The sequence below is a fragment of the Triticum dicoccoides genome, chromosome 2A (assembly GCF_002162155.2).
Source record: "Triticum dicoccoides isolate Atlit2015 ecotype Zavitan chromosome 2A, WEW_v2.0, whole genome shotgun sequence".
NCBI classification, from domain to species: domain Eukaryota; kingdom Viridiplantae; phylum Streptophyta; class Magnoliopsida; order Poales; family Poaceae; genus Triticum; species Triticum dicoccoides.
In genome coordinates, this window is record NC_041382.1 from 166545490 (window position 1) to 166559948 (window position 14459).

Sequence of the window (14459 nt, forward strand, 5' to 3'; positions counted from 1 at the left end):
GATGACATTAAATTAACTGTGATTTGAAAGTTTTTCTTTTTTATACATCATTTTGTTCTGTTAAAAAACTGAGGATACTCCTACATATGCTTTGCATTAGGTTTAGTTGTTTTTGCAACTGCATTTTTTAATCAAATTCCCCGCAACAACAAGACGGGGGCTATCATCTATAGTTTTCAATAAAGTTACCAATGACAAACAAACCTAAAGTCTCCATGAGTAGGGCTGCTGCATGAAAAGTCTTCACACGCAGGGAGAGCAATTAATCTCATCATTAAACAAATGGTGTTTCCCTGTCCAGATTCTCCGGTACAAATTCATTAATTGAAGCCCCAAGCGAACAACATCGGTTGTTCTGCAACCCCTCCAACCCCAACGGTTCTTGCATCAACCCCTCCTAACCTTGACCACCTCAAGCAAGCTACCCTCTGCTATATAAACACTTCCCCACAAACCCATCTCCTCAGAACACAGAAACCCCACTTCCTCTGTACTCTTTCTCCCTTTAAACCCACAAATCTCTCTCTGTCTGTGATCCATACACTCAAAGAGACCATCAAAATGGTGAGCGCGCAGTACCAACTCAATTTCTCTTTGCTGATTACATTGTGTATGTTGCATTTTCTTGTTGTTCATATTACTCGTACGTGCAGGTTGCGGAGGCGAAGCAGAACGGCGTGGCCATCATGGCGGGCAGCAAGGCGCAGCTGATGTCGGTGAAGCGCAGGGAGCCGACCTTGGTGTCGCCGGCGGAGGCGACACCAATGGGGGAGCAGTACTACCTGTCCAACCTGGACCAGAACATCGCGGTGATCGTGCAGACCGTGTACTGCTTCAAGTGCCCGTCGGGCCGCGGCAACGAAGGCGCCGCGGACGCGCTCCGGGCCGCGCTGGCCCGCGTGCTCGTTCACTACCACCCGCTCGCCGGCCGCCTCGGGATCAGCCCGGAGATGAAGCTCACCGTGGAGTGCACCAGCGAGGGCGTCCCGTTCGTGGAGGCCGAGGCCGCCTGCGACCTGGCCCTCATCGGCGACCTCTCCACCCCGGACCCCGCCGCGCTGGGCCAGCTCGTGTACTCCGTCCCCGGCGCCAAGAGCATCCTCGAGATGCCGCCCATGACGGCGCAGGTACGCCACGCCACTCGCACGCGCTCGAGCGCAGAGGCATGCATTAACTACGTATGAGCGTCGCCCTCCATTTCCACGGGGGCGGCTTCGTTGCGTCCACGGGGACCCTCGATCGCCTCTTTCATTTTCGTGAAAAGGAGAAGATAAAAGCTTTGTGGATGCACGTATTCCCGGTGTTACTGCGCTTCCCTTGCGTGACCCGAATAATTGAAGTTAGTATTGGTTGGCTAGCAGTGGGAGGGTCGACTCCACAGGGTTTGAACGAAAGTGAATTCAATGCGGAACCAGAAAACATGTACTGCTTCCGGCCGGGTACTTCTTTGATAACACATGAACCAGGACGGAGGTAGTAGTCGTTAACTATCGTGTACAGTACTACAAGGTCCGCCACAGCAACCTTGTAGCCAGGAGCAGTTAATAGTTGAGGACTGGGCAGTACTCGCCGAGTGGCAAGGTTTTTGTGGAATCGGATCCTCTAACATTGAGAAGGAAAGTTAGATAAGCTACAATACTCTAACTTTCCTTCTTTCTATCTATATGATTATCGCTAAAATGATTTAAATTAATTTACAGATTGATGATCTACTGTGTACATTTATAGTAATTACGTACAAACAAATTGATGGTGAAATAAAATTAATTTTAAATTATTTATATTTACAGTAAATACCAACAGTAAACAACCTACTAATTATCTACTAACAGTCCTTAACTTTCCTTCTTTATTTTACACTAGGCACACACTATAGCACCGTGACTTTCCTTCACAATGTTAGAGAATCCGGTTTCCGGTTTTTTGTGGTAGCCGGAGTCGAATTTCTGGGTGATAGTGCGCTCATGGATTTTAAGGGTTTGATAAAATCTAAATATGTTTTCCTGGTACAGAGGTTTCTTTCCTACTAGTACCTACTAGCACCACTTTGATAAAGTCTAAATATGTTTTGTTTGGTCAAAGATTTCTTTAGTACTCCATTGTTAGCTTAACCACTTCTACCTATAAATCAACCAAACCATACTGTCCGTTTTGTTTTAGTTGTCGAGCTACCTCATGACATATTGACAGATACATGTCTCTTTTTTTTGAGGATATTGACAGATACTACATGTCATTCGCTGATAACTAATCCACTCATCCAACATGTGGTACCAGTAGCTAGGGTCCAAAACTCACACAAGATTAATCGTGCACCAAATTACAGTAGTTAACCTTGATACATCCAACACTAAAATTAGTCAAAACGCTGCTGCTGGAAATTTAATGAATTTGAACTGTGTCGTTTGTACTTTGAGTTGTAGAAATTTATTTACCATTGGTCAACTTAATTCGCAGGTGACCAGGTTCAAGTGTGGCGGCTTCAGCCTCGGGTTGGCCATGAACCACTGCATGTTCGACGGTCTGGGCGCCATGGAGTTCGTCAACTCCTGGGCCGAGATGGCGCGCGGCGCCACAGAGCTCACCGTGCCGCCGTTCCTCGACCGCTCCGTTCTCCGCCCGCGCGATCCTCCTGTGATCTCCAACCCGCACAACGAGTTCGAGGAGATCGCTGACGTCTCGGAAATGGCGGCGCTCTACGGCCGCGAGGAGCTGATGTACCGCTCCTTCTGCTTCGATCCGGACAGGCTTGAGCGCGTCCGCGGTCTCGCCCTCGCCGACGGGGATCTCGAGAAATGCACCACCTTCGAGGCGCTCTCCGGCCTCGTCTGGCGCGCTCGCACCCGCGCGCTAGGGCTCGCGCCGGAGCAGCAAACGAAGCTGCTGTTCGCCGTGGACGGACGGCGCCGTTTCATCCCTCCGCTCCCAAAGGGGTACTTCGGGAACGGCATCGTGCTGACCAACGCGATTGCCACGGCAGAGGATCTGCTGTCGGCGCCGGTGTCGCGCGCGGCCGGGAAGGTGCAGGAGGCCGTGCGGATGGTGACGGACGAGTATATGCGGTCGGCGGTGGACTATTTTGAGGCGACGCGCGCACGGCCATCGCTGGCGTCGACGCTGCTCATCACTGCGTGGTCGCGGCTCGCGTTCAACGGCGCCGACTTCGGCTGGGGCGAGCCGACCATGTCCGGGCCAGTCACGCTGCCGGAGAAGGAGGTCATACTCTTCCTCGCGCACGGCAAGGAGAGGAAGAGCATCAACGTGCTGCTCGGCCTGCCGGCGTCTGCCATGGACGCTTTCCAAGCGCTCATGGACGAGATATGAGCGGCCCAGATTGATTGGATACATCAGCGAGAGCGCTTATACACTGTTATTATGCGTATTTTGCATGGGTTTGTTAGTATGGTTATGTAATTCTTGTGAGTGTGCGTCATTTATTTATCAACCAGCATGGTCTGTATAAAACTTCGAAAATATAGTTTTCTTATATATGAGTATGCTATTAGTAAAATCTATATGTTATATTATTGAAATGATAGAAAATAAACGGTCGAGATTCATCACCCTAAGGTTATCAACGGCTGAGATTCGTCAACACCTACATATCAGTTATTGAGCGTCCTTCAAAGAATTATGGAGACTCAAGAGCTACTCAACAAAGTCAAAAGCATCAATAACAACCTTATTATCTATTACATATGTATTACAGAAGTCATTATATATATATTACAGAAGTCAAACAAGTTATCACGTTCATCCACACAGGTTAAATTATCTCGGCCGTAAATTACAGCTATTAACGGCTAAGATTTAAAAGATGTAGTGTTACAAGGATTATTACCACATTGATACAGTCTGACACGTCACGCTGCCGTGATGCGTATATTATATGTCTTTGGTTCAACTCATATAATACCTTACGTTGGTCCTAAACAATTTACTGCAAGCAAAAAAATAATCAAGTCGCCAGCCAACTAAGGAAGGTCTAATTAGGAAAATTAAAACAGTCCGGCTAGAAAAAAGGTGAGTCCCACCAAATTGATCAATCCGGACTCTTCGCGGGCAAGGAGATATAGTGGGCCAAGAACGAGTTAAACTTGGACGCATAGAAAATTGGATGACATATCTTTAAAAAAAATTTGGATGACAAACATATTAGGAAAAGGACTCATACGGGGAGGATTTTCGGATAAGTAAAAAACATACGCATGTAAATCTGGAAAGACCCAAAGGTTACGTAGTCTGACATGTGTACGTGCAAAACCAGCTAAACTACTAATTAGAAAAGGAAACTTACGGGAAGGTGTGAAGGTCTATTCGGAGGGACAAAAAAGAAGCGCACGTAATAGGCCGAGTCCAACATCCACACATACAAAATTGGTTCATGTATATTAGGAAAAAGAGTTATATGCGAAGATTTTTTTGACAAATAAAAAAATGCACATGTAAATCTGCAACATGCCTAGCCTCCTAGCAGGTATACATACACGATCATATTTTTTAAAATATGCAGAATCAGCATTGCATGACCACCCACATATACATTGCATCAAAGGGATAGAAACCAATAATCAATTAATAGTGGAATGTCGAACATATAATATGTCGACGGTTCTCCAACCTGTATAAACAGAGATGCTACAATATTAGTCATATTAAGCTAAAACAAGGTATGTGTTTATATACATAAAGAATATAACTTGATTTATATGGGAATTTTAAAAATAATACTTCCTCCGTCCCAAAATTCTTGTCTTACATTTGTCTAGATACGGATGTATCTAACACTAAAATGTAACTAGATACATCTGTATTTAGACAAATCTAAGACAAGAATTTTGGGACGGATGGAGTAGTAAGCAATTTATTAAATCAATTTTCATCGTATAAAATTCAAATATGGCTTAAATATGAAATTTAACCAGTACAGTGGAACATGTAATTTAAATTCAAATAAATTATTATCGGAGTCCAGTCTGATTAGAATATAACTTGATGCAGAACAACACAGACGAAAAAACAGAATCTATTATAAAATTCAGCCAGATAAAAAAAAATACACATTTTCTGTGATATATTCAAATAGTTATTTAGCCTTAGATGGCCGGTTTACATAAATAGTTCGAGTAAGAGGATATTGTCACAAGAATTTAGAAGATGTGTGAAAGACTGTTTGTGCGTCATAGTGTGCTATTTGGAGGTGCAACTGCAAGACGTACAATGGTGATGCAAGTTTAGGCCTATAATAGTTGTTGAAATGATTAGCTATGGTAGGTCACTAATCTCTGTGATACTGACACTATTTTTCACATACCGTTGAATTTAGCAACAATAATACATTAAAAAAACATCTTAGCCTGTGTTTGATCATGTTTTCTCAAGATGCACGTTTGAATATTTTCATACATGGTAACATGGTAGCTCGGTTAATGTTTTGCTGCAGGGGAAAATAGTGACCGATGTAGAGCAGTAGAAGAGAGAAATATTAAAATTAGTACGGAATTATAAGACTGATGTGTTTAATTTTTTCAATACAATTAATCGCATAATCTCCATTTTTTTATGTTTTTTCCAATAGATCCACGCTTTGGCTATCATCTTTTAATATAATTTTGATATTGCTGTAGAAACATTGGTGGGGGAAAACAACAGCAAATATAAAAACTAGAGGTTGTGAATGATAGAGAATGTTTTAGGGAAAAGGAAGCACTATTTGATGTCTAATATGTATTTAATCATTCTATTTTTCTTAAAATATGTAATTACATGCAAAATAAGTGAGCAAACTAACAAGCTTCGGTGGTTGCGAGTGGGAGAATAATTCAATAGTTTACCAACTACTCATGGATTAAGATCATCTAGACTCAGAATCAGTTTATAGCTAATTAAATTACAATTAGAACATGGTAAAGCATATATATGAACATGTGGATATATGTCACCGTATTAACAAATTACACACGTGCAATAGGATCGGTGATGAGGCCAATGAAAAAGAGATAACAAAGCATGACTACAAGTCAATGTTTATATTTTCTCAAGGAAAATTCCTAAAAGTGTAAAAATAAATGAAAATGAATGAGAAAAAAGTTGGAATAGTTAAAGCTAGAGATTAGTAAGAAAGCTTATGGTTTGGCATATCGGGACACATTTCGTGGTTCTTTTTCTCTTTCGATGCCAGATAACCAAATATTTACCAACACATTTTGTACAAATTTGGTATATGTAGTTAATTTTAATAATATGTTCTCAAAATAGGAAAATTGTCGATAACATTTTCTATGACTAATATAACGATGGATCAAATGAAAAAACAGGTCGAGAAAAACAACAAATATTTAAAAAATTACAGAAAACTAGCCGCGCAAATGCGCGGGTCACCCCACTAGTTTTTCTTATGTAGGACCCGCTTGCCATTGGCTGACAGTTTCTTCCCCAAATCCCAATCCATCCATTATACACACAAGCGATGCCATGGCAGAAGAGGGGTTGGGTGTTAGCACCAGCTTGCTAGGAAGGAGGCATCGCCCGTCCTCCACGGCGACAACGAGTGCCATTAGACTACTCTGGCCGATGCAAGACCATCACATTGGCACACAAAGAGTACATGCACGGCCAGACGTTGAAGCACGCACACCGCACGCTCACCCCAGTCGCTAGAGCGCACACAAGAGAGATGGGAGACAGAGCACACACACAACACTCACGCATCACACAAAAGTACAACACAACGCTCATGCGTCACACAACATTCCCGATGGTGGCGATTTGATTTTTTTGGTGACCATATTCAATTCCGCTTGAGGTGGTTGCGGGAATTTCTCTTCCGCTATTGGAAATATGTCCTAGAGGCAATAATAAAATGGTTATTATCATATTTTCCGTTCATCATAAATGTTTATTATTCATGCTAGAATTGTATTGATTGGAAACTTAAATACATGTGTGAATAATAAACCACACAGTGTCCCTAGTGAGCCTCTACTAGACTAGCTCGTTGATCAAAGATGGTTATGATTTCGTAACCATAGACATGAGTAGTCATTTGCTAACGGGATCACATCATTAGAAGAATGATGTGATGGACAAACCCAATCATAAGCTTAGCATAAGATCGTTTAAGTTATTTGCTATAGCTTTCTTCATGTCAAGTATCAGTTTCTTAGACCATGAGATCATGCCACTCGCGGATATCGGAGGAATACTCTGTGTGCTATCAAACGTCATTTCATAACTGGATGATCATAAAGGTGCTCTACAGGTATTTTTGAAGGTGTTTCTTGGGTTGCATGGACCGAGACTGAGATTTGTCGCTTTGTGTGATGGAGAGATGTCTCTGGGCCCTTTCGATAATACAACATCACAAGAAGCTTGCAAGCAAATGACTAATGAGTTTAGTTCATGGGATCTTGTATTACAGAACAAGTAAAGAGACTTGCCCGTAACGAGATTAAACTAGGTATGGAGATACCAACGATCGAGTCTGGGGTAAGTAACATATCTCCGAACAAAGGGAATTGCATACGGGATTAACTGAATCCTTGACATCCTGGTTCAACCGATAAAGATCTTCGTGGAATATGTGGGAACCAATATGGGCATCCAGGTCCCGCTATTGGTTATTGACTGGAGAGGAGTCTCGGTCATGTCTACATGATTCTCGAACCTATAGGGTCGCACGCTTAACGTTTGATAGCGCTAGGGTAGTATTGAGATATTAATAGCAGAAAGTCTGAACATTTTTGGAGCCTGCTACCTCTTGAGCACTGCGTTGGTTTTCCCCGAACAGGAAGGGATGATGCAGCAAAGTAGTGTAAGTATTTCCCTTAGTTTTTGAGAACCAAGGTATCAATCTAGTAGGAGGCTACGCGCGAGTCCCTCGTACCTGCACAAAACAAATAAATCCTCGCAACCAACGCGATAAGGGGTTGTCAATCCCTACACGGCCACTTACGAGAGTGAGATCTGATAGATATGATAAGATAATATTTTTGGTATTTTTATGATAAAGATGCAAAGTAAAGTAAAAGCAAAGTAAAAAAGCAAAGGAAATTACTAAGTATTGGAAGATTAATACGATGAAGATAGACCCGGGGGCCATAGGTTTCACTAGTGGCTTCTCTCAAGAGCATAAGTATTCTACGGTGGGTGAACGAATTACTGTTGAGCAATTGACAGAATTGAGTATAGTTATGAGAATATCTAGGTATGATCATGTATATAGGCATCACGTCCGAGACAAGTAGACCGACTCCTGCCTGCATCTACTACTATTACTCCACTCATCGACCGCTATCCAGCATGCATCTAGAGTATTAAGTTAATGAAAACAGAGTAACGCCTTAAGCAAGATGACATGATGTAGAGGGATAAACTCATGCAATATGATGAAAACCCCATCTTGTTATCCTCGATGGCAACAATACAACACATGCCTTGCCGCCCCTACTGTCACTGGGAAAGGACACCGCAAGATTGAACACAAAGCTAAGCACTTCTCCCATTGCAAGAAAGATCAATCTAGTAGGCCAAACCAAACTGATAATTCGAAGAGACTTGCAAAGATAACCAATCATACATAAAAGAATTCAGAGAAGATTCAAATATTATTCATAGATAGACTTGATCATAAACCCACAATTCATCATTCTCAACAAACACACCACAAAAAAAAAGATTACATCAAATAGATCTCCACAAGAGAGGGGGAGAACATTGTATTGAGATCCAAAAAGAGAGAAGAAGCCATCTAGCTAATAACTATGGACCCGTAGGTCTGAGGTGAACTACTCACACTTCATCGGAGGGGCTATGGTGATGATGTAGAAGCCCTCCGTGATCGATGCCCCCTCCGGCGAAGCTCTGGAATAGGCCCCAAGATGGGATCTCATGGATACAGAAAGTTGCGGCGGTGGAATTAGGGTTTTGGCTCCGTATCTGATCGTTTGGGGGTACGTAGGTATATATAGGAGGAAGGAGTACGTCGATGGAGCAACAGGGGGCCCACGAGGGTGGAGGGCGTGCCCCCTACCTCGTGGCCTCCTTTGTTGTTTCTTGACGTAGGGTCCAAGTCTCCTGGGTCTTGTTCGTTGAGAAAATCACGCTCCCGAAGGTTTCATTCCGTTTGGACTCCGTTTGATACTTTTCTTCGAAACCCTAAAATAGGCAAAAAAAACAACAATTTTGGGCTGGGCCTCCGGTTAGTAGGTTAGTCCCAAAAATAATATAAAAGTGGATAATAAAGCCCAATAATGTCCAAAATAGTAGATAATATAGCATGGAGCAATCAAAAATTATAGATACGTTGGAGACGTATCAAGCATCCCCAAGCTTAATTCCTGCTCGTCCTGGAGTAGGTAAATGATAAAAACAGAATTTTTGATGCGGAGTGTTACTTGGCATAATTTTAATGTAATTCTTCTTAATTGTGGTATGAATATTCAGATCCAAAAGATTCAAGATAAAAGTTTAATATTGACATAAAAATAATAATACTTCGAGCATACTAACAAAGCAATCATGTCTTCTCAAAATAACATGGCCAAAGAAAGTTATCCCTACAAAATCATATAGTCTGGCTATGCTCCATCTTCACCACACAAAATATTTAAATCATGCACAACCCCGATGACAAGCCAAGCAATTGTTTCATACTTTTGGTGTTCTCAAACTTTTTCAATCTTCACGCAATACATGAGCGTGAGCCATGGATATAGCACTATAAGTGGAATAGAATGGTGGTTGTGGAGAAGACAAAAAGGGAGAAGATAGTCTCACATCAACTAGGCGTATGAATGGGCTATGGAGATGCCCATCAATAGATATCAATGTGAGTGAGTAGGGATTGCCATGCAACGAATGCACTAGAGCTATAAGTATATGAAAGCTCAACAAAAGAAACTAAGTGGGTGTGCATCCAACTTGCTTGCTCATGAAGACCTAGGGCATTTTGAGGAAGCCCATCATTGGAATATACAAGCCAAGTTCTATAATGAAAAATTCCCACTAGTATTTGAAAGTGATAACATAGGAGACTCTCTATCATGAATATCATGGTGCTACTTTGAAGCACAAGTGTGATCAAAGGATGGTAACATTGTCCCTTCTCTCTTTTTCTCTCATTTTTTTATTTGGGAATTTTCTCTTTTTTATGGCCTCTTTTCTCTCTTTTTCGTCCGGAGTCTCATCCCGACTTGTGGGGGAATCATAGTCTCCATCATCCTTTCCTCACTGGGACAATGCTCTAATAATGATGATCATCACACTTTTATTTTTCTTACAACTGAACAATTACAACTCGATACTTAGAGCAAAATATGACTCTATATGAATGCCTCCTGCGGTGTGCCGGGATATGCAATGAATCAAGAGTGACACGTATGAAAGAATTATGAATGGTGGCTTTGCCACAAATACGATGTCAACTACATGATCATGCTAAGAAATATGACAATAATGGAGTGTGTCATAATAAATGGAACGGTGGAAAATTGCATGACAATATATCTCAGAATGGCTATGGAAATGCCATAATAGGTAGGTATGGTGGCTGTTTTGAGGAAGGTATATGATGGGTGTATGATACCGGAGAAAGGTGCGCGGTATTAGAGAGGTTAGCAAAGGTGGAAGGGTGAGAAAAGTGCGTATAATCCATGGACTCAACATTAGTCATAAAGAACTCATATACTTATTGCAAAAATCTACAAGTTATCAAAGCAAAGTATTACGCGCATGCTCCTAGGGGGATAGATTGGTAGGAAAAGACCATCGCTCGTCCCCGACCGCCACTCATAAGGAAGACAATCAAAAAATAAATCATGCTCCGACTTCATCACATAACGGTTCACCATACGTGCATGCTACGGGAATCACACTTTAACACAAGTATTTCTCAAATCACAACTACTCAACTAGCATAACTCTAATATCACCATCTTCATATTTCAAAACAATTATCAAGCATCTAACTTCTCATAGCGTTCAACACACTCATAAGGAAGTTCTTTTACTATTCTTGAATTCCAAGCATATTAGGATTATTTAAGCAAATTACCATGCTATTTAAGACTCTCAAAATAATCTAAGTGAAGCATGAGAGACCAATAGTTTCTATAAAACAAATCCACCACCGTGCTCTAAAAGCTATAAGTGAAGTACTAGAGCAAAACTACATAACTCAAATGATATAAGTGAAGCACATAGAGTATTCTAACAAATTCCAAATCATGCATGGCTCTCTCAAAAGGTGTGTACAGCAAGGATGATTGTGGTAAACTAAAAAAATAAAGACTAAAATCATACAAGACGCTCCAAGCAAAACACATATCATGTGGCGAATAAAAATATAGCTCCAAGTAAAGTTACCGATAGAAGTAGACGAAAGAGGGGATGCCTTCCGGGGCATCCACAAGCTTTAGCTTTTAGGTGTCCTTAGATTATATTGGGGGTGCCATGGGCATCCCCAATATTAGGCTCTTGCCACTCCTTGTTCCATAATCCATCAAATCTTTACCCAAAACTTGAAAACTTCACAACACAAAACTCAAAGTAGAAAATCTCGTGAGCTCCGTTAGCGAAAGAAAACAAAAGACCACTTCAAGGTACTGTAATGAACTCATTCTTTATTTATATTGGTGTTAAACCTACTTTATTCCAACTTCTCTATGTTTTATAAACTATTTTACTAGCCATAGATTCATCAAAATAAGCAAACAACACACAAAAAACACAATCTGTCAAAAACAGAACAGTCTGTAGTAATATGCAGCTAGCGCAAGATATGGAACCCCAAAAATTCTAAAATAAATTTCTGGACGTGAGGAATTTATCTATTAATCATCTTCAAAAATAATTAACTATATATCACTTTCCAAATAAAAATGGCAGCAGTTCTCGTGAGTGCTAAAGTTTCTGTTTTTTACAGCAAGATTAACAAGACTTTCCCCAAGTCTTCCCAACGGTTCTACTTGGCACAAACACTAATTAAACACAAAAAACACAACCTAAAAAGAGGATAGATAAATTATTTATTACTAAACAGGAGCAAAAAGCAAGGAATAAAAATAAAATTGGGTTGCCTCCCAACAAGCGCTATCGTTTAACGCCCCTAACTAGGCATAAAAAGCAAGGATAGATCTAGGTATTGCCATCTTTTGTAGGTAATTCTTCAATGAGGCATCTACCATCCTTAGGAATTTATTTCTTTTTATTGATTATCAAACTTTTAGGCACAAGATCGAAAAATTCATTTGTAACAAATGGTTCCTTAATGATAGCAAAAAGATTGGGATGAATACTTATAAATTTGAGATCCGCAGTTTCCTTACTAGAGGATTCACCCTTATTTTTAGGAACATACATAAGCTTGGAAATTTTAGTGGGAGGACTTGGAGTATTCTTTACGGAAGAAAAAGTGATTCCCAAGTTGGTAATAATATCCTCAAGTTTATCGATCCTAGAGGAATCGTGATTTAATTTCTCATTAACTATGGGTTCCTTCTCTTTAATATTTTTCAAAGTTACTCCTACTTTAGATCCATATTGAGAGATTCGGTTGTGGATCTTTTTATCCAAATTTTCAATTAACTCTACGGTAGCAACCTTATTTTCAATAATTTCGAGCCTTTTGCATTACATGCTCCAAAGTTAATACAGTTCCGTTAACCAAAAGAGGGGGTGAGCCAAACAAATCTATCATAGCATTATAAGAATCAAAAGTATGGCTACCCAAGAAGTTCCCTCCGGTAATAGTATCAAGGATATATCTGTGCCAGGGAGTTATGCCTACATAAAAATTTCAAAGAAGAACGGAAGCAGATTGTTTCCTGGTAGATCTATTTTGAGCATTGCAAATTCTATACCAAGCATCTTTTAGATTTTCTCCCTCCCTTTGCTTAAAATTTAGAATTTCATTCTCGGGAGACAACGGAGAAGATAAGGGACTAGCCATAACGACAAGCAAGCAAACTAACACACAAGCAAACAAAAAGCAAGCGGGCAAAAAGAGGCAAATAGAGAAAGAGAGGGAGGATAGAGAGAGAGAGGGCGAATAAAACGGCAAGGGTGAAGTGGGGGGGAGAGGAAAACAAGAGGCAAATGGCAACTAATGTAATGCGGGAGATAGGGATTGTGATGGGTACTTGGTATATTGACTTTTGCGTAGACTCCCCGGCAACGGCGCCAGAAATTCTTCTTGCTACCTCTTGAGCACTGCGTTGGTTTTCCCCGAAGAGGATGGGATGATGCAGCAAATTAGCGTAAGTATTTCCCCCAGTTTTTGAGAACCAAGGTATCAATCCAGTAGGAGGCTACGCGCGAGTCCCTCGTACCTGCACAAAACAAATAAATCCTCGCAACCAACGCGATAAGGGGTTGTCAATCCCTACACGGCCACTTACGAGAGTGAGATCTGATAGATATGATAAGATAATATTTTTGGTATTTTTATGATAAAGAAGCAAAGTAAAATAAAAGCAAAGGAAATTACTAAGTATTGGAAGATTAATATGATGAAGATAGACCCGGGGCCATATGTTTCACTAGTGGCTTCTCTCAACAGCATAAGTATTCTACGGTGGGTTAACGAATTACTGTTGAGCAATTGACAGAATTGAGCATAGTTACGAGAATATCTAGGTATGATCATGTATATAGGCATCACGTCCGAGACAAGTAGACCGACTCCTGCCTGCATCTACTACTATTACTCCACTCATCGACCGCTATCCAGCATGCATCTAGAGTATTAAGTTAATGAAAACAGAGTAACACCTTAAGCAAGATGACATGATGTAGAGGGATAAACTCATGCAATATGATGAAAACCCCATCTTGTTATCCTCGATGGCAACAATACAATACATGCCTTGCTGCCCCTACTGTCACTGGGAAAGGACACCGCAAGATTGAACCCAAAGCTAAGCACTTCTCCCATTACAAGAAAGATCAATCTAGTAGGCCAAACCAAACTGATAATTCGAAGAGACTTGCAAAGATAACCAATCATACATAAAAGAATTCAGAGAAGATTCAAATATTATTCATAGATAGACTTGATCATAAACCCACAATTCATCTGTCTCAACAAACACACCGCGAAAAGAAGATTACATCGAATAGATCTCCACAAGAGAGGGGGAGAACATTGTATTGAGATCCAAAAAGAGAGAAGAAGCCATCTAGCTAATAACTATGGACCCGTAGGTCTGAGGTGAACTACTCAATCTTCATCGGAGGGGCTATGGTGATGATGTAGAAGCCCTCCGTGATCAATGCCCCCTCCGGTGGAGCTCCGAAACAGGCCCCAAGATGGGATCTCGTGGATACAAAAAGTTGCGGTGGTGGAATTAGGGTTTTGGCTCCGTATCTAATCGTTTGGGGGTACGTAGGTATATATAGGAGGAAGGAGTACGTCGGTGGAGCAACAGGGGGCCCATGAGGGTGGAGGGCGCGCCTGGGGG

At 41.2% G+C, this 14459-nt stretch overlaps 1 protein-coding gene across 1 annotated transcript; it reads left to right on the forward strand.

Moving 5' to 3' along the window:
- The first annotated feature begins 433 nt into the window (after positions 1–433).
- Positions 434–3498, forward strand: LOC119354014 (omega-hydroxypalmitate O-feruloyl transferase-like). The gene is made up of 3 exons (XM_037620723.1): positions 434–564; positions 654–1127; positions 2458–3498. The coding sequence occupies exons 1-3, from the start codon at positions 562–564 to the stop codon at positions 3322–3324; spliced, it is 1344 nt and encodes a 447-aa protein (XP_037476620.1). The 5' UTR covers positions 434–561; the 3' UTR covers positions 3325–3498.
- Positions 3499–14459: the final 10961 nt, after the last annotated feature.